General features: G+C 40.8%; 1 protein-coding gene across 4 annotated transcripts in view; it reads right to left on the bottom strand.

The window, feature by feature from the left end:
- Nucleotides 1–6,174, bottom strand: part of rtf2 (replication termination factor 2) — an 81,384-nt gene extending 75,210 nt beyond the window's left edge. For all 4 annotated transcript variants that reach the window (XM_034166066.1, XM_034166065.1, XM_034166067.1 and 1 more), the window contains exons 1-4: nucleotides 6,033–6,174; nucleotides 5,674–5,768; nucleotides 2,501–2,594; nucleotides 2,247–2,386 (exon numbers count right to left, since the gene is read on the bottom strand). In XM_034166066.1, the coding sequence (XP_034021957.1) occupies nucleotides 2,247–2,386; nucleotides 2,501–2,594; nucleotides 5,674–5,768; nucleotides 6,033–6,101 (398 nt within the window). In that variant the 5' untranslated portion in view covers nucleotides 6,102–6,174. The remainder of the gene's footprint in view (nucleotides 1–2,246; nucleotides 2,387–2,500; nucleotides 2,595–5,673; nucleotides 5,769–6,032) is intronic.
- Between the last annotated feature and the right edge of the window lie 13,781 nt (nucleotides 6,175–19,955).

Genomic DNA, 19,955 nt, shown 5'->3' with positions numbered 1-19,955 from the left:
GGAAATATTAAAAATCATGAACCCAAACTGTGACTGAGAGTCTCTCAATAATCAATACTGTGCAAGTAAAATAGCACCTCATTAACACAAGCATCTGCACAGAAAACAGAAGTACAGATGAGTGGAATTTCTAAATATAATCACAACCAAAGTAACAAATAATCTTACAAGTCTGAAAAATAAAATTTTTAATGAAAAGAAGACGCCTAACTACACCAGATGTGATGATGATCTTCATAATGATGGAGATGTGTATATATAACAAGAACAACACAAACCACAGCATATGCAATGCTCATATGTTAAGTTGGTGTATGGCTATAATAATTAAGTCTGGAAATTATTTCTAACATGAAAGACAGGTGCTTCAAAGATGACATACAGCCCATTTGTATCATGAATACAGTAAAAGATTGGCATTTTACAACTGGTATGTGGTGTCCACAATAATGTGATTATTGTTTTAACAATGTGCAATCTGGTTTCAAGTATTTAAGACCCTGGATGCAGAAGAGCAATGCTGCCAGACTGAGCAGTTTTGAATTTTATTTTGTGGGCTGAGGGTAGTTATTAAACAGCCTTTCGACTTGAAATCATCAGCTGTATCTGGGAACACATTCACAGTCACACAATCTGTTTTGTAATCATTTTGTTATGTTACAGCCTTATTACAAAATTAAGCAAATTCATTTTTCCAACAGAAAAAAGTTTTTTCCTCTTAATTTTTGGAAAATGTATTAAAAAACTAAGAAATCACGGATACATAAATATTCACACTTTTTATTCAATGTTTTGTTGATGCACCTTTGGAGCCAGTTGCAGTCTTAAAGCACCAGAAATGTTTCTGTACCCTTCCCCAGATTTGTACCTTGAGACAATCCTGTCTCGAAGGTCTACAGACAATTCCTTTGACTTCATGCTTGGTTTGTGCTCTGACATGTACTGTCAACTGTGGGACCTTATATGTAGACAGGTGTGTGTCTTTCCAAATCACGTCCAATCAAGTGAATTGACCCCAGGTGGATTCCAATTAAGGTGTAGAAACATCTCCAGAATGATCAGTGGAAACAGGATACACCTGAGCTCAATGTTGAGCTTCATGGCAAAGGCTGTGAATACTTATGTACATGTGATTGTTAGTTATTTTTATTAAAGAATTTGCAAAAAAGCAAAAATAAAAAAAAATGTCATCATGGGGTATTATTGTGTACAGAATTTCGAGGGAAAAAATTATTTACTCCATTTTGGAATAAAGCTGTAACATAACAAAATGTAGAAAAAGTGATGCACTGTGAATACTTTCCGGTTCCACTGTATGCACAGGAGGCAGAAGCAAAGTACCAACAGGCCCGAGGGGCAGCAGCCTCTACTGTGATGGAGGCAATGCAGCAGGTGTGGGAGGAGTTCGGAGTAACCATGGAGAAGGACTTTTGGTCGGCACCAAGGTGCTTCTGGCAGACTGTGAGGCACTTCAGGAGGGGAAAACAGGGAACCATCCAAGCTGTCTACAGTAAGGAAGGGACTCTGTTGACCTTAACTGAGAAGATAATGGGGCACTGGAAGGAACACCATGACAAACTCCTGCATCAGACAGGAGTGCCCTCTGTAGTAGAGGCAGAGATGGAAGCTAATGGGGGAGCAATACCAATTTCCCCGGTGGAAGTCACTGAAAGAACTAGATTGCGGAAGTGGCCGAAATGGGTTTCAGGAGGGTGGCTGGTGACTCCCTTAGTGATAGGGTGAGAAGCATAGTTATTCAGGAAGAGCTCAGAGTAGAGCCGCTGCCCAGGACTATGTGGAGAGATTATATCTCTACACTGGCCTGGGAACGCTTAAGAATCCCCAGTCAGACATGGTTAATGTGGCCCGGGAAAGGGAAGTTTGGGGTCTCCTGCTGGAGCTGTTGCCCACGCGACACGGTCCCAGATAAGTAGTTGAAAATGTATGTATGCATGTTTTAGTCCATATCACACACCCCTGCCCCAATACAATAAAGGTTTTTTTTTTCTCAAGACTCCCCCAATACACAGCCAAGATAAAGTTTCACTCAGACAAGGTGTTCTGTAGTTATGAGTGAAAAAGGAAAATCAATAGTGCACAAGTGCTGGCCATATTGGATGAACTCGACAATACCCCCCACCCCACCTTTCCCAAATTCACTGAGTGGAGCATTAACGTGACTGTCAGTGAATCACAAGCTTTATGTTCACACTTTGGCTCAGAAAGGTTCCGTTGTTGTTTGTTACCTGTGCTTGCCATTCATCTCCAATCCCACGACGGGACAAATGAACATTCCGCAGTGTATGTCCTCGTAACGGTCTCCTTTGGCATTTCTTCTTTCTCCTTCCCACTCAGGGTTATCAGTCAAGTTTAGCTCCTTTATATCCTGCAGAATGCACACACACAGAGGTGCATAGCTTATCTATATGCTGGACTTGACAAAAACGAATCGCATTTTTAAGAGCAGCAGGCAATATAAACAAGAACACTGTTAGCGTACCTTAATTCCACGGATGTGTGTGACGACTTCAGAATTGGGTCTCTGAGCGGACTTATCCAGAAGGTACTCAATGACAGCATCTTTGTTGTAAAGTCTGAAATACAACAAACACTTTTAGACCACAGTGTGAAGATACAGGTGTGCACCGTTCACTCGCGTGAGTTGGGGTCCGCGATCGGACCGCGAGTTATCTGAAACCGCGAGTTAATGAAGTTGACCAAAAAAAAAAAAAAAAATTAAAAATAGCTTACCATACCATATTATAATAGTTTCAACCATTTGAAGCGTGATTACTTCCTGGATGGTGATGATTTCTTCATCTGGAGTGGGTTCGGGATCTTTTTTTTCCTCCTCCGGCTGCTGCAGGTCAGTGGCTTCGTCAGTGTGGACGATTCTGGATGATCAAAATTTTTGGATGTGACTTTTTAGATCCTTACTGCCCATTCAAATTGGGCCAGAATTTATATACACGCCCGCTATATGCCAGTGTGTGGCAGGCGAGTGTGTGTCGGGCACATTTATAAATTCCGGCTCAATCTGAACCAGCAGTAAGGATCTAAAGAGTCACATCCAAAAACTTTGAATCGTCAGGAATCTTCCGCAAAGAATCGTCCGCCATCAACACTAACCTGCAGCAGCCAGAGGAGGAAGAAGAAATCTTCGTCCAGAATCATCTGCACTGCTGATCCTTCCCAAAAACGTTTAAATCAAAATTAACTTTTATAGGTAATGTAAATTTTCAGGGTCCACAACTTGACGACAAGTAAAGTCGACTCGCAACTTATGCGTGCGCAACTTAACGTGGCTCACCTGTATGTAATTGCATTCTTTCAACTGCGAGTCACACCATAAATACCAGTCTCTTAAATTTCAACACCCAATCAATTCATTTTATGAGCTCCAGTTGCAAATACATTCATGAACAGGATGCAGTCTGCATTTCGAAGCACAACAGTTTCACTGAAATATGATTTACTCAGAAACTCTTTCAGCACGTGTTATTTGGATTCAAACTCAATCGGGATATGCTGCACATTTTACAACTGGAAGTATGCTCAATAAAGGTCCAGAGACCTACTGGTGCTGGTACTTTTCCCTAAATTCTGTACTGTGAAGTGGTTAAGATTCTACGACTCTCCTGGACAGGATGCTAGTCCTTCAGAAGTTACTTCTCCAGCCAAGTCTGAAACCATTTTACAGTTGGGTGGACTGAGATGATGCAGATGAAGTGTCACATGCACAGACAGGTAGCCTGACCAGGAATCAACTCCAGGGGCCTCATGTACAAAGCGTGCATACACCGTCTCCACGTCCACATGCAGATGTACCAAAAGAGACTTGAGTGTGGAAATGTGAGGTGCATCACGCAAAAATCCTGGCTGGCGTACGCGGGTTTCTACAGCTATTGTTCCATCTCTGACATGTACATGTGACGCAGGGAACCGTTAATAGTGTGAAAACAAGAAGTCATCAGAGTGATGTGCACATCAGAGACACACTGATGAACATTTAAAATACTCATGTGTTTACAATTATATGTGTGGATATAAAAGCACTCGCAAAGTGATGCGTAAAATGGCACTAACAGTGGCTGCTTCGGCATCAGAGGACTTTGCAAATGGTGCAATCTGATGTGAGCGTGTATTCAGAGAATGTGGGGATTTACTTCCAAATGAGGATAATTGGCTCATAAACCGATTTCATTTACCAAGGCCACTGTTACTGGAGATATGCAATACGATGTGGACCGAAGGGTTATCTGTGCGCACACAGGTGCTGACCACGCTGGGCGTCCAGACATCAGGGGAATTCCAGCGTTAGCTGGCTGATCAGTCAGGAGTGTGCCAGTTAACCTTGCGCCAAGCAACCAGCTGTGTGGAACGCAATCATCCGAATCTCATCCAGGTACATTCCAACATTACAGCGCATTTTGCAGCAAGAGCCGGTTTCACGAATTTAATCCAAGCTATTAACTGCAAACATTTTGCTATAAAGGCACCATCACAAGGTGAGTTTGTTTCTGTTAACAGGAATTATTTTCATTCCATCAATGTTCAAATCATATGCGATGTGCAAATGTGCATCAGGCACGACGCATGATGGGTGGCTGTATGTGTTTAAATAGTTTATTTGTGTAATTGTTCCAAACGAAAACCACAAACAGAACGTGCATGAATTCATGACTACACACACTTTCATACACCTGAATATATTTGTGGTTACGCCAGACTCAGGGTTTTGGCGTATGCCAACTTTCAGTAGAAAGTCCACGCAAGTCTTTGCACATGAGACCCCTGGCGTTTAAACTGGTAGTGCAACTATCCCACTGACATAGAAAAACCATCACTGTAGAACTTCTTACAGACCTCACTGTATCTATAATTATTTTAGTTTTTCTTAATGGTCAATGTAAGTCACATAATTATGACGGTATGCACATTTCTTTTTGTTTTCTATCCCTACAAAGGGCCGAAATGATCTTTTGAAACAATGATGTTAAACACCTTGTGTGGTTCTGAAATATTTGTAGGCATACATATCCATTTTGATACAAAAACCCATCAACCCCCCCCCCCCCCCCCCAAAAAAAATCAACCATTACAATTTATTTAACTTAGTAGAGGAGCTCATTCAGTGGCAGACTGCTGTCCCAGTCCTGCCACACGGACAGATTTAGGAAGTCTTTTGTCCCTCAGGCCATCAGACTGTTTAACTCTTCCCAACACAGCAAAAAATAATCCTGTGATACATCTGATTAGACCTTTTATTGCTTTTTTTTTTTTTTTGCACTACCAACAATGTTTACACTGTTTACTTCTTTGCACAACCTACATTGCTTATATTGTGTACTGTTTACATCTGCACTACCTCCTCATTACTGCACTACTTCACAACATTTACTCCTCCGTTATATTCTGTGAGACTGGATGCTGTATTCGCACACAGATTTTATTTTTATTTTTAGTTAGTGGTTTTTATTGAGTAGTCTATTTTCTTTTATTTATTTAATCTTATTTGTGTGTCTGGTGTAATATGTGTGTCTTGTCTAATGTGTAAGCTGCTGGATGCCTTGAATTTCCCTCTGGGATTAATAAAGTATCGATCTCTATCTATCTAGTTTTCAGTACAGAATGATCTACTCTATAAAGTTTGATTGTCAGAACAACTCTCACCTTCCAAGTTCACAGGCAACGATGGGTCGTCTGAGTTTCTCCTGACTCAGGGCACAATATTTCCACTTTGCAGCAAGTTCTGCATTTTTATCCACCTAATTTGATAAAAGGTCAGAAGAACACACGAAAGCTACCAGTTAACCGACAAAATGTTAGTCAAAGGAAAATCGACATTAAATGTAGAAACTACCTATTTCAGATAAATTAACCACTCGCATAACTTAAATACAGTTTAATGTTACTACTCATTTTCAGGTTTTCAAGGAAAAACATTGTTTTAGCCTGCTAGCCGGCTAACACGTAGCAACACAGTAACATATATCGACAACAACATCACGACCAGTTATAAATTCTTTTACCTTTTCAACCTTCTTGGGGCCTTTCACCAGCTCATGTCTTTTAGGAATAGTTCCTCCATCACATCCCATGCTGAAAACAATAAATTGTTTCGTTCTTGTTACTTGTAGCTGGCTTGCTAACTACGGAAGAAGCGTCATCATAGACTTTAAGAGAGAGAAAATAAAAACTAGAAAGGACACGGAAACGGGCGGAGTGGCCGCCATATTACGTAGGTAAAAATATGCTGAGCTGCCCTGAAACAGTCACTGAAGCCACATCTAATGATGTCACTTCAAAAGAAATCAGTTATTTGCAGAATATAGAAATTTGTCTCAGATACTTAAAACTATTGCTTCTGTATAACAAATGCAAAACAGATACATGACAGATGCATCTGCCATGAAAATGCATTAGGACCAAAGGGTGAAAACCAGCAGGCTTGTGGCTAGGGCCCAGTTTTATGGAGCAGAACAAAGGGAGACAAACTGAGACCAAGGTACACAAACTTTAGTCAAACGTTAAAAATGGTGTGTTATGGGGACAGACTGGACAAGTTAGACCCATCTAAAAATGTAGACCACCCAGCTGAGAGTTGTTTTTTAGTCTGATGCTAAATTTTAACCACTGGTCTCACAAATCTCAGTGAGACTGTGACTAAAATGGTAAATGGACTGCATTTAAATAGCGCTTTTTCCATCTGCATCAGACACTCAAAGCACTTTACAATAATGCCTCACATTCACCCATATATCAGGGTGCTGCCATACAAGGCGCTCGCTACACACCGGGAGCAACTAGGGGATTAAGAACCTTTCCCAAGGGCCCTTAGTGATTTTCCTGTCTGGCTGGGATTTGAACCTAGGATCCTCTGGTCTGAAGCCCAACACTTAACCATTAGACCATCACCCTCCCAAACTAAGCCCAAAACCCTTTCATACCACCACAAAAAAACTGAACCTCGAAAATCATAGGATCGCTTCCCCTATCTGAATTGAGCGAAAACTTTCATCCCCAAGTTACCACTGCACACTTGAGCGCATTGCATGGCAACACGCTGTCATCAGCAAGTGACTGTGCATGTGAGTGTGATGTGTCATTGGCAAGCAACTGGACTGTAACCAATTGGAAAGACTACAGAAATGCAGTCCATTCTAAAAATAAAATGAAGCAATGTATTGCAAGGAAAATCAATGAATTATAATAAGGAGAATTTAGTCTGTCCCTAGGGTGACTAAATAGTCTGTGGGACATAGAGCTTTTTCCTATCGTGTCTCGGTCCTGTGGAATGATCTCCCTGTTTTAGTGAGGCAGTCAGACTCTGTGGAGATTTTTAAGACGCATTTGTTTGCTATTTTATATGATTAATATATTGTTTACTATGCTTTTTTTTGTTTTTTTTTACATTTTTAACTTTTTTTATCATGTTTTTAACCTTTTCATCATGCTCTTTGATTTTTTTTAATTTAATTTGTTTTGGTTTTTATTGTTGAGTTATTTTATGTGAAGTGAATTGAGACACGCTGTTGTGATTTGGCACTCTATAGGTTTAATACATTTAAATTGATTTTAGCAGTATCAATCATTGTTGCAAAAGAACTACAAACTATGAAATGCAGAAGAGCATTAAGGTGCATCTCTGCTGTATGCTGCAGATTTTTTTTTTTTTTTTTGTCCATTACTCGTGTCAGTTTGAAAATAAGACGATCAGTCCTGCTTGAAATGACAGTCAGATACCTACAAAAGATGGTGGCTGTCTATGTCGTAACAAACAAGACTGCTGCAAAACCGGCGAGACGTGCCAGTTATTACGATTTTGCCCTCTAGCGGCGGGCGGAATAAACATAATGGTGTCATTTGTAGCTTCAGCCACAGTGTGGCAGCATCGCTGCAAATATCAGAACTATCACGGGGCTAGAAAAAAGTCAATGTTTTTGTTGTAAATGAAGGATCTGATAACATGGGGGGGGGACAGTTTATCTGTTCCATATCAAATGCATTTTGGGCTTCACCGAAACACTTGAAGAAGGGCCAAACTCTGGAAAATTGTGGACATTTTGATTTTTTTCTCACATTTTATTGATTATGCTGTTACACAATATTATTGTTGGCATATTCATGAAACACGAGAAATTGTTTATTTTTCTCTGATTTATGTCACTGTAAATATGCATTTTATGTGAACTATAGACTTCAGGTTGGACAGTGAATGACATCTGAAGATGGTAACTGGTCTCTTTGAAATTGTACTTTACATTTTTAACAAAGCCCTTTCTTGACATTTTAAACTTCAATTAATGTATCAGAGTTACAGCTGATTGAGGAATACGGAAAGTATTAGCTGTTTTCTTCCCTGTAAGAGGCACTCATGACATTGTTAAGACAACATGCGAACACCAATCAGAAAGGAACTGGGTTTTTGTCAGCGCAAACCTTTAAGTAAAGAATGATAAACACAGCAGTACCATGATACCCATAAACCAAATATAAAGCCAGCTGAAGCTTAGACCCACTAAATATAAACCTGAATGTCAACCTGACAATAAATGCCATGCCAGTTGCACGCTCCTTCAAAACTTGCAACATCTGTGGCATTGTGCTGTGTGATAAAACTGAACATTTCAGAGTGGGCTTTTATTGTGGCCCGCCTAAGACACACATGCGCAATAATCATGCTGTCTAATCAGCATCTTGATATGCCACACCTGTGAGGTGGGATGGATTATTTCTGCAAAGAAGTGCTCACTAACACAGATTTAGACAGATTTCTCAACAATATTTGAGAGAAATATGTCTTTTGTGCATACAGAATATGTTTTAGATCTTTGACTTCAGCTGATGAAAAATGGAAGCAAAAACGTAAGTGTTGTATTAATATTTTTGTTCAGTGTATTTTAGCATTCACTTACATAATGACAAGCTAACCATTTTTTCTACAAGAAGGTCAGGACTGGGGGATCCTACCTGCCCAGATGGAACGTATCCTGCGGGCTTTGTCCTCGACTCCTGGGGGTCTTGGCGTGTTGCATGCTTGGTGCCTTTCTCCGCTGAGGACGTCGAGGATTTATTCATTTTTGGTCTCATGGTAGCAGGGCTGGTACTTTTTGGCTTATGTGCTGCCCTGATCTACCGAAAAATTGGCAAGACGGCGGCATCAAGAACCACGGCCCCTCGCTTGTCCATCTTGATTAACAAGGTTGGCAAGGCAGTGCATTCTCACACTGCGTTGACTCTTGAACTCAGACGCAAATTGGATGACACCTAGGAGCTGATGCGTGCCTTGCAGTTGAAGCTGAAGGTTTCGGAGGCCGGTGAATATTCTTAATTCATAATTGGGAATATTCTTAATTCATAATTGGGATTTGGTTGTTCAAGTGGAACTGTTAAAAGTGTTTTTCACTGCTCAACCACAACACTCCAGACTTATCTAGCCTCAAGGACAAATTGCCCAATGTTTACCTCCAGAGGAATGTCTTCAGGCTCTGGTGAGATTATTCGGCTTCTTCTTATCTCAACCCACAAAGACAATAAACTGACAGACTTACACATGGACAAGACTGAAGCATGCTCCATTTTTTTTCCCCCTTTACCTCCCTTCCTGCTCCCCCATCACTTTACCCCATCCCGGCCACCGCTCACGGCACCCCTCCCACCTCCAGGGGCTGTACGGTTTTTAAGCTGCGGCAGGTCCCCGTTGCCCCCAAGCTAGCGGCAGTGCGACTCCAGTTGCAGCAGCCTTCACCCACTTTACCTCAATTCGGATGATGGACTGCTTCAAGTTTAGTGCACATAACCAATGTCAAATGTATATGTGTTGTCTTTAATTTTGATGTGTGCCATTATTACGGTAAACAAGTAATCATTATTATGGTAAACAAGTAATAATTGTGGATTAATTGCTGTATCTTGTCTGAGGTAATTGGAGTGTAAACATAATTGCCCTTTTTTTGGGATCAATAAAGTTGTCTGAAAGTTGAACTAGTATTAAATAATGTCCAATATTGAGGTCCACAATTATGATAAATAACATTATTTTAATCTTGATGCTTTAAGAAGTTATTACAAAAAAAGTAGCCAAAATTGTCAGGAGTGTAACGCTTGCAAGGTTTATGGCGTTGCACTCATGACATATTTAAACTATCACATCTGAATATCTGTAGATGAATCTAATTGCTGTTTTTTTTTCCCCCCTTTGATTCTCTTCCTTCATACCACACCTCACCAAAACTCCTGAAAGAAGGCAGAAAGCACAGGCTGTACAAGAATAATCATCATGATTGTAAATTGTGTTGCACTCCTGACAATTTTGGCCACTTTTTTTTTTTTGTAATAACTTTTAAAGCATCAAGATCAAATACTGTCATTTACCATAATTCTGGACCTCATTATAGGGCGTTATTTAAAACAAGTTAGCTTGTAAATATGCAAGAAAAATAGCCTTTTTTTAATCACCCATATAACTTCAGAACTCACTGAAATGCAAACCGGTTGTAGTAAATTTATTAAAATGAACTGAACTTGAATATAATCATGTAAAACCAATTGAATCAATACTTTTAACAGAATACAAAGTTAACTAATCCTCAAGCCGAATCTAAAATTAACTGTATATTACAACTAAAAAAAACTGAATATAAATGTAACAGAATTTAAAAGTTAGTGAATGAATACAAAAGACTGATGCAACAAAAATCATTTTCTTGCACATTTCTGTGGGATAATAAAGGCCTATTGGACCTAACGCTATGCGTGCATGGAAACCTGAATAAAAAGTTCATCCTGATGACTTCACTTTTATTTCTGCCTATCTAAGAGGCATTTTTTTTCAGTCAGCCATTAAACACTGCACTAGTAAGTGACATTAGTCTGGCTTTCAAGCCTGTTGTCAGAGTGGTCTAAAGATAAAAGTTTCCTTGGAAGATGGTTCAATGAGGGCTAATGAGATCTGTTTCCTGTGCCTTCCAGGCTGCAGATTAGTTTACTATCGATGGTGCTGTTCAAGAGTGACCATTAGTTTGGGGAATACCTCAGTGGAGACATCTCTGACGGTTTGACTGATAATCTGTGTGTGAAAGAAGACCAAATTGAAAAATAAATAAATAAAACAAGCTTAGACTTCATTTTGGCTAAGAAAATAGATTTCGATGTATTTATATTCACCACATAAGGCTAACTGTTTCTGTGGTTTTGCAAAATGTAGAAAAAAAGAAAATGAACAAATGAAAACATCCCCATTCTGCCTGGAGCTTCGATTGGTTCTTCCTGTAATTTTATAAATTACGTTATGTGTCTTATTAAATTTCCCCCCTTTCTCACACAGACCTAAATGTTTAGTATGGATTTTCATTAGAGGCAATGGAGTGAAAGCTCTGTTAGCAAACTATCTATGAGAAACTATAGTGCCCCAAGCTGATGGTGCAAACCAACGCCTCAGTCACACACAATGCACAATGGCCACTGGACAAAGGGAGACGGAACAATGGTTTTCCAGAGCTGCCAGTGCGGTTTTACCCAGATAAGATTGACAATTGTTTTTCCAGGGTTAACTATGATGTCATTGTTGAGTTCTTGGGCTCAAATGTATACGCTGATTGGTGATTATTTGGTGCAGTTGGTACCACGTTGCGTTATTTCAACATGCGATTTGCCCACAATGCCGCATAACTTGTACAGGGCTAGTACAATGTTAGTGTATTATTTTATTTTTATTTTGGGATGGGGGGATTCTCTTGATGCTGGTTGAGTTTCAACTGCCGCACCCAGGCTGGTGTACTCTGGCCGATTCTAGGACATCCTTCATAGTGAGTTCAGCCCCACTCCTGTTGGGTCTGGGCCATTACTGGGCAAAACCATTTTGGCTACAGCTGTACTGCACAGTGTTGAAATTATAGTTACAGTTTGCATAACATTATATACCAATGAACACTGCAGGCTGCACATTAGTTTAAAATGAATAAGGTCCCACTGTTCAGGGCACAGTGGGACCAGTGCACCGAAACAACAGCAATCTTGGTCCTTCTTGTGGCCAACATAAATATAGTGTTTCAAATCACAATATTATTGGTGCAACAAAAAAAAAAAAAAAAGCCTGCTTAATAAAAATTAATTAATAAAAATGTAAAAATTATGCAATCTAAATGGTAAATGGCCTGCATTTATAGAGCGCTTTTCCATCTGTATCAGACGCTCAATGCGCTTTACACACTAATGCCTCACATTCACCCCACTGTGAGGGTGCTGCCATACAAGGTACTCACTACATACCCGGAGCAACTAGGGGATTAAGGACCTTGCCCAAGCTAGGGCCCTAAGTGATTTTCCAGTCAGGCTGGGATTTGAACCGAGGATCCTCTAGTCTCAAGCCCAACGCTTAACCACTAGACCATCACCTCCCCTAAATCTACTACATCTACTGAGATGTTGTAGTTGAGTTGAAAAATTTCATGTTCATGTTGGGGCAGCAGTAGCTCAGTTGGTAGAGTGGGTCGTCCTATTACTGAAGGGTCAGTGGTACGAATTGGGCTCCCAACCAGTTAAAAATCTGCATACTGCCATTATGTCCTTGGGGAAGACACTTAACCCACCTTGCCTGTGTATGAATGAGGTGGTGGTTGTATGCGCAGAATGGCAGCCACGCTTCCGTCAGTTTGCCCCAGGGCAGCTGTGGCGACAGTAGTAGCTTATCACTGCCAGCGTGCGAGTGAATCAATAATGCAACTTGTAAATGCTTTGGGTATCTTGAATACAAAGGCGCTCTATAAATCCAAGTTATTATTATCCATCCCAAGAGACTTTATATTCACTAACTGAAGAAGTGTCTTGGATGAGGTCTAAAACATTCAGCAGAGCTCTAAAATTCCAGTGGAAGATGTAACCTCTACCTTGAATCAGTGACAGGAAGTGTTGATCTTTTGTAAGAAATCCTAAAACTGCACAATATACAATGACGTCTGAATGAAAACTGAAAATGCTGAGTGAGCTTATGTCAGAGGAACAACAACATCTGATGATACTGGCATCACCCAGTCTCCCTTGAGTAAATGGGCATGCGCTGCTACCCAATCTGGCATTATGTCATAAAGCATAGCGCATATCATTTCTAGATGTTAGAGGTAACAATTCACACCTATGCATGACTGCCAGATAGAAATCAGCACTTTTGATCACCACTTTCTGTAGTTTTACAGATACATCAGAAAAGGACACACAGCTGAATTGTGGCTTCTTCTTCCCCAAAGCTCCTGTCTCCAGTTTCTGATTGATCCCACCCCCCACCCCCACATGTATCTTTCTGGCCCGCTGTGGTGCTACTCAGCACGGCTGACCCAAAGAAAACCCCAACCACCAAACGCCCATCCAACTTAATGTTTATACTTCCATGATGAGTCCAACCTGTCCAATCAGACTTCCACTCTCTGGCCTTGAACTGAAACTGTATACATCTTAACCATCCCAGCCATCCGAGGCAGCCAGTGGAGACCAAGGCTGAATTAATTGCACAAAACAGCCCTGGTAGTACACCGAGTCCAATGCATTTAGCGTCTCTAATTGGGAAGGAATTGCCTTGTTTACATTGGCCGTAGCTGATAGAGCCGGACCCTTCAGGCTTCTAGTCACCCGAGCTAAAGCTCTCTGAAGGAGAACCCAAACTTCCTGGTTCATGAAATCTCTAAGCTCATGGCCGGAGGAGAATTATTTGGAATGAAGTGAAAAGATAAACGGGGGCAGAAAGCATGATTCTTTTTCTATTATTCTTAATCATAATCACCACGGGATGGAAAAAATAAGTCGTCCTATTTAGGAAACTGTCATCTGAAAGAAGAGCCATGAAGACTTTTTAAATCGAGAAGTTCTAGTTTATATCACTGTACCAGCATAATTTTATAAACTTTTTTTTTTTCAGCACAAATTACTTGAAGTATTGGAGGACAATTACACAGGATTGGCCATGTAATTTTTTCTGCACTGTCTAGTAGAATAGAGCTAATAGTAATATTCAAACAGGAATCCATTTCAAAATGAGCAAATATTTGCACAAAAACACAAAAGTCAGTTTGAACATTAAATATCTTGTCTTTGTTTTGTATCCAATTGAACATAGGTAAGAAGATTTGCAAATTATTGTATTCTGTTTTTATTCACATTTCACACAACGTCCCAACTTCATTGGAATTGGGGTTGTACATATACACACAGGTGAACCCCATTAACTTGTGTATGAATTAACTCGCATTTTGTCTTATCTCATGGTCAATTTGTGGACCTGAAAATTTAGACTACTGTATATTTTAATCAAATTTGACCGTTTTTGGGAGGGCGGGCGCAGGCCTCGGGCGCAAGGGGCAGGCGCGTGTATAAAATTCTGGATCAATCCGAACCAAATTAGATCATTCTTTCTTTGTCATAGCGTCCACGTCATCTCCAGCAAGTTCTCTGAAGATTTTCAAACAAGCAAGCAAGTTCTGGTTGTTAAAGCAAGCAAGTATTCAAGGGCACAAGTGTCCATCGAGTCTGTTCGTGGGAAGGATCTAAAGATGGTCACATTCAGATCTGTAAATGAAAAAATTTGAATTGTCCAGAATCGTCCGCAGTGACGACGCCCTCATCGCTGAAGTGCAACAGTCCAAAGAGGAAGAAGGTAAACCCCGCTAACCCAACTTGCGCGGGTTAACAGGGTTTACCTGTGTGCATTTCCCAGATTTTAAATAACTGTTGCTGTTGAAAGCTGCCTCAAGAAGTGACAGCTCCTACTACTATTACTACTACCACAACTACTACTACTACTACTACGACTACTACTACTACGACTACTACTACTGTACTATTTGCAAAAATGAAGGGGTAAAAAGTTCAAAGGAAATAGAAAAGAGCAGACAAGTATGACACCAACCTTTTAGCGCGCTTGCTGACAAAAGTGTCTCTCTCCTTCAATTTCAATTCAATTTTCAATTTAATCAACTTATAAAGTGCCAAATTACAACAAAAGCAGCCTCAAGGTGCCTCACACAAAACAGTTCAATATAAAATTTGAAATAAATAAAAAAATAATAAAAAAATTAAAATACATAATTAAAAAGAGAAGTAAAAGAATAAAACAGATAAAACACTATTCATAAGAAAGAGAATAAAAATAGGTTTTAAGTCTTGACTTAAAAATGTCCACGGACTCTGACTGCCTCACGGTCACAGGAAGACCGTTCCACAGAGCGGGTGCACGATACGAATAAGCTCTTTGACCCGCTGACTTTTTCTTCACCCTGGGAACACAAAGTATCCCGCATCCTGCAACCACAAAACCTGGGCCGGCACATAGGGTTTCACCAGATCAGCCAGATAAGATGGCGCCAGTCCATGAACAACTTTATAAATCAATAACAAAACCATCTGCTCTCACAGAGATAGGGAGCCAGTGTAAATATGCCAAAATGGGTGTGATATGTTCAAACCTTCTACTTCGTGTCAAAAGTCTGGCAGCAGTGTTCTGAACCAGCTGAAGACCCCTAATGCTGGACTGCGGTAACCCTGAAAATAGGACATTACAATAATTTAATCGAGAAGAAACAAAAGCATGAATCAGGGTCTCAGCATCAGCCATAGACAGGATGGGGCGGATCCTCGCTATAGTTCGCAGATGGAAAAAAAAAACAGTCATAGGAACATCCCTGATGTGGAGGTCAAAGGACAACGTGGGATCAGAAATGACCCCAAGGTTCCTCACTTTGTCCGTATGCTGTATGACACACGAACGTATGTCCCTTAACTACTAAAAGTAAAAGTTCAAAGCAAATAGAAAGATAAGAGTATCTATCTATCTGGATGTAATTTTGTGTGAGCAAAGACCACCAACACTGCACTTGACACAAAATGTCCTGACAAATTACTCAAGATCTGAGACAATATTTTGCCTCATTGAGTTGATCTATGCAAATGTACGGATCACAACAAATTATGTTGAAATGAAGTTAAATTGGTTGTGAAATGTAACAGCCAAAATGCTTCTGAGACCAGCATCGAGTCCCACTAAGAATTTCCAGGGATGAAAAAGAACGTGCTGGCAAGCAAAAAATGGATAAATAAAATAAAATAAAATAAAAGTACATTTCTGTGCACAGGAAGAACCATATGAGGTGTTTAACTGCAATTATTTCACCTCATTTCTTTCTAGTAAAACATTACCCGTAAGCAGATATTTTGTTTGTGATTGTAGCTCTAATATGGAACAACGCCGGACTCACTTCTCTCTAACACCATGCATCAAGCCACCAACAAGTTCATGCAGCCTACCTAATGTATAAGGAGAAATCCAAAACCCTGGAAAAAGTGCACCACATCCAACATGAACTGCAAAGAGTTACCACACACGCCAGTCGACCACAATTATTTTCTCATTCCTTTTTCTGTTTATGTTGAAACTCACATAGCTAAAAATTATGTCAGCAGGAAACATTGCCCATAACTAATTTTTCAACCCTCATGGTCTGAACAGCATGAGAGTGATTAGCCCCGTGGAAATCTTGCCACACGGATACATATCTTGACAGCTTTTGTGGAATCAACACGTAAAGTCATCCATAGGGAATTCAAGCTAAAGCCATTGTTTCATCATTGTTTATAACCTGAGTAAAGCCGCAGTTTAAATAGATTTTGGCATATTATGTTGGACTAGTCAAAGAAACATCACAGATGAGTCAGCGACGGAAAACTAAAGGCCTTTTTTTCTCTACGTCTGCAGATTCCAGGGTATGGGTGATGAAGAAAAACATGCCTTGTGTTGCCACAATTCCTCGAACAGATGATGGGCAGAGAGTTTCGCCTCGTAGTCCTAGCATGATTTGTGACAGTTTTAATCAATCAACTGTGCTGAAGTGGACAACTTGTGAAATTTTCGTGATGATGTCAGCAAGAAATGAAACCGGCAAGCAAGGAACACTAGGAATCAATATACAAGGTCTGTCAATAAAGTATAGGTCCTTTTTATTTTTTTCAAAAACTATATGGATTTCATTCATATGTTTTTACGTCAGACATGCTTGAACCCTCGTGCGCATGCGTGAGTTTTTCCACGCCTGTCGGTGACGTAATTCGCCTGTGAGCACTCGTTGTGGGAGGAGTCGTCCAGCCCCTCTTCGGAATTCCTTTGTCTGAGAAGTTGCTGATAGACTGGCGCTTTGTTTGATCAAAATTTTTTCTAAACCTGTGAGACACATCGAAGTGGACACGGTTCGAAAAATTAAGCTGGTTTTCAGTGAAAATTTTAATGGCTGATGAGAGATTTTGAGGTGATACTGTCGCATTAAGGACTTCCCACGGTGCGAGACGTCGCGCAGTGCTCTCAGGCGCCGTCGTCAGCCTGTTTCAAGCTGAAAACCTCCACATTTCAGGCTCTATTGATCCAGGACGTCGTGAGAGAACAGAGAAGTTTCAGAAGAAGTCGGTTTCAGCATTTTTTCCGGATATTCCACTGTTAAAGGAGATTTTTTTTTAATGAAAGACGTGCGGACGGATTGCAGTGTCGGCTCGCAGCCGCCGCGACGCTCCGCCACAGGAAAAACACCTCTGTTGGAAGCCTTAAGGACAAGTTGGAACATGTCCAGCTGTTAAACAATTTCTCATATACTCACTCCACTGAAAGCCATCAAAAGTCGCCTGGATTTTACAAATGGTTATCAACATGGAGGTGTTTTTCCTGTGCCGCCGCACTGCGCCGGCTGCGTCCCGAAGCGCGGACCCGTCCGCACGTCTTTCATTAAAAAAATCTCCTTTAACAGTGGAATATCTGAATAAAATGCTGAAACCGACTTCTTCTGAAACTTCTCTGTTCTCTCACGACATCCTGGATCAATAGAGCCTGAAATGTGGAGGTTTTCAGCTTGAAACAGGCTGACGACGGCGCCTGAGAGCGCTGCGTGACGTCTCGCACCGTGGGAAGTCCTTAAAGGGACAGTATCACCTCAAAATCTCTCATCAGCCGTTAAAATTTTCACTGAAAACCAGCTTAATTTTTCGAACCGTGTCCACTTCGATGTGTCTCACAGGTTTAGAAAAAATTTTGATCAAACAAAGCGCCAGTCTCTCAGCAACTTCTCAGACAAAGGAATTCCGACGAGGGGCTGGATGACTCCTCCCACAAGGAGTGCTCACAGGCGAATGACGTCACCGACAGGAGTGGAAAAACTCACGCATGCGCACGAGGGTTCAAGCATGTCTGATGTAAAAACATATGAATGAAATCCATATAGTTTTTGAAAAAAATAAAAAGGACCTATACTTTATTGACAGCCCTCGTACAATGCAGAAAGATTTAATTGCAGTTGAAGCACATTAACAGATATATCTGGAGAGACTCCCAACGGACATGCAAGCAAACATAAAATACTGACTACGTTTACATGCAGCCAATAACCCTTTCATAACCGGAATAATAGCAATAACCCGGTTGCGCACGGCCATGTAAACACCTGTAAAAACCCGAATATGACCCCTGGGTTACTCCTTTTCTAACCCAAATATCAGGTCATATAAACGCGCATCGGGATATCCCCATAGAAAGGAACATTATTTTGTGATCTGCACATGTCCTATCTGCAAGGAATCTTGGTCTTTTGAGTACGGCAACTACTTGTATGCGGCGCGCGCAACCCATCGGACACCACAGAAGCAGAGGTAAACAAGCATGGTTAAATCTAGACACGGCAGCACAGCACCACACTTTTGGAGTGAGGAGGAAACCGAATACTTCATTGGTATCGTGAAAGACATGAATATAATGTCTTTTATTGACGGTAGAAAGAGGAAGAAGAAACGGAAATGACGCATAGTTGCGTCATGACGTTCTCCGTGCGTCTGGACATCAATGCATCACTGTTTAGATGGGGATATTCCAAATGATACCAGTGACCATGTATACAAGAGTAACTCTGTCTGCTTAAGCATGTAAACGGGTTATTCCTAATGATTCAGAAACCGGAATATTGACCTTAACCCGAATATTAACGGCATGTAAACTTTGTCACAGAGTCTTCTGATCTTACAAACTTAGAGAGCCGTATTAGGGAAACACAATCAGATGTTTTGTCGTGGATTTGGAGAAACATAGCCTGTTCTATCAACACACACCAGCAGGCAATGGATGACCTTGACCCAGTATGCAGACATGCGGGAACAACAATTTTTCAAGGTCACAACTCAACCTTTTATTAACCATAAATCATAGACATGCAGCAGAAAACACACCTGCAGTGACGGTTTTAGGCAGGGGCCGGGCTGACAGTGCCCCAAGAATTATAAGATTGGACAGTTGTGGTAGATTTTAAGAACTTAACATCTCATTCAAAACACTTCATTAGATCTACTGGTTACTAAGGAATAGCAAGTGTTGAAGGAGTTATCCAGGTCACTCACAGGTCAGCGATGTGGAAATTGTGTTCATCAAAGGAGTGTGAACTGGCCTAAGAACTATAGCACCGCCAATTCAGAATCTATCAAAATTAAGCATCTTTCCCCAATAACCAGTAGAAATGGAGACAGTCTCTTTGTGTACAGTTAAAACTCAAATGTACCTTTTGTAATATGAGCGAAGTGCCACGCAACCTGCGCGACGCTTGCTCATGGTACTCTGTGGCCCAAACAGGAACTGCCAAATTCTTAAGCCACAGTGAAACAGGAAATGTCAAATGTCAAACACTTCCTGGATCAACACTGCCTGGACTGACAGACGAGATCCCATGGAATCTCGCGGGAACTCAGTGGCAAGCTCACACTCAAACAGGAAGTGCCAAATTCTTATGCCACTGTGAAACAATAAATGTCAAATATCAAACACTTCCTGGCATAGGTGGAGGTACGGTGGAGGCCAGGGTTGCGCTGGACTCCGCTGAAATCTGATTGCACACATAACTTGACATGTCACGGCACCGCACATCTAGTTGAAAAGAGCTGCATTTTGA

The sequence above is a fragment of the Thalassophryne amazonica genome, chromosome 3 (assembly GCF_902500255.1).
Source record: "Thalassophryne amazonica chromosome 3, fThaAma1.1, whole genome shotgun sequence".
Taxonomy (NCBI): domain Eukaryota; kingdom Metazoa; phylum Chordata; class Actinopteri; order Batrachoidiformes; family Batrachoididae; genus Thalassophryne; species Thalassophryne amazonica.
The sequence above is the reverse complement of the archived record's forward strand: the minus strand, read 5'-3'. Positions and strand labels throughout refer to the sequence as shown.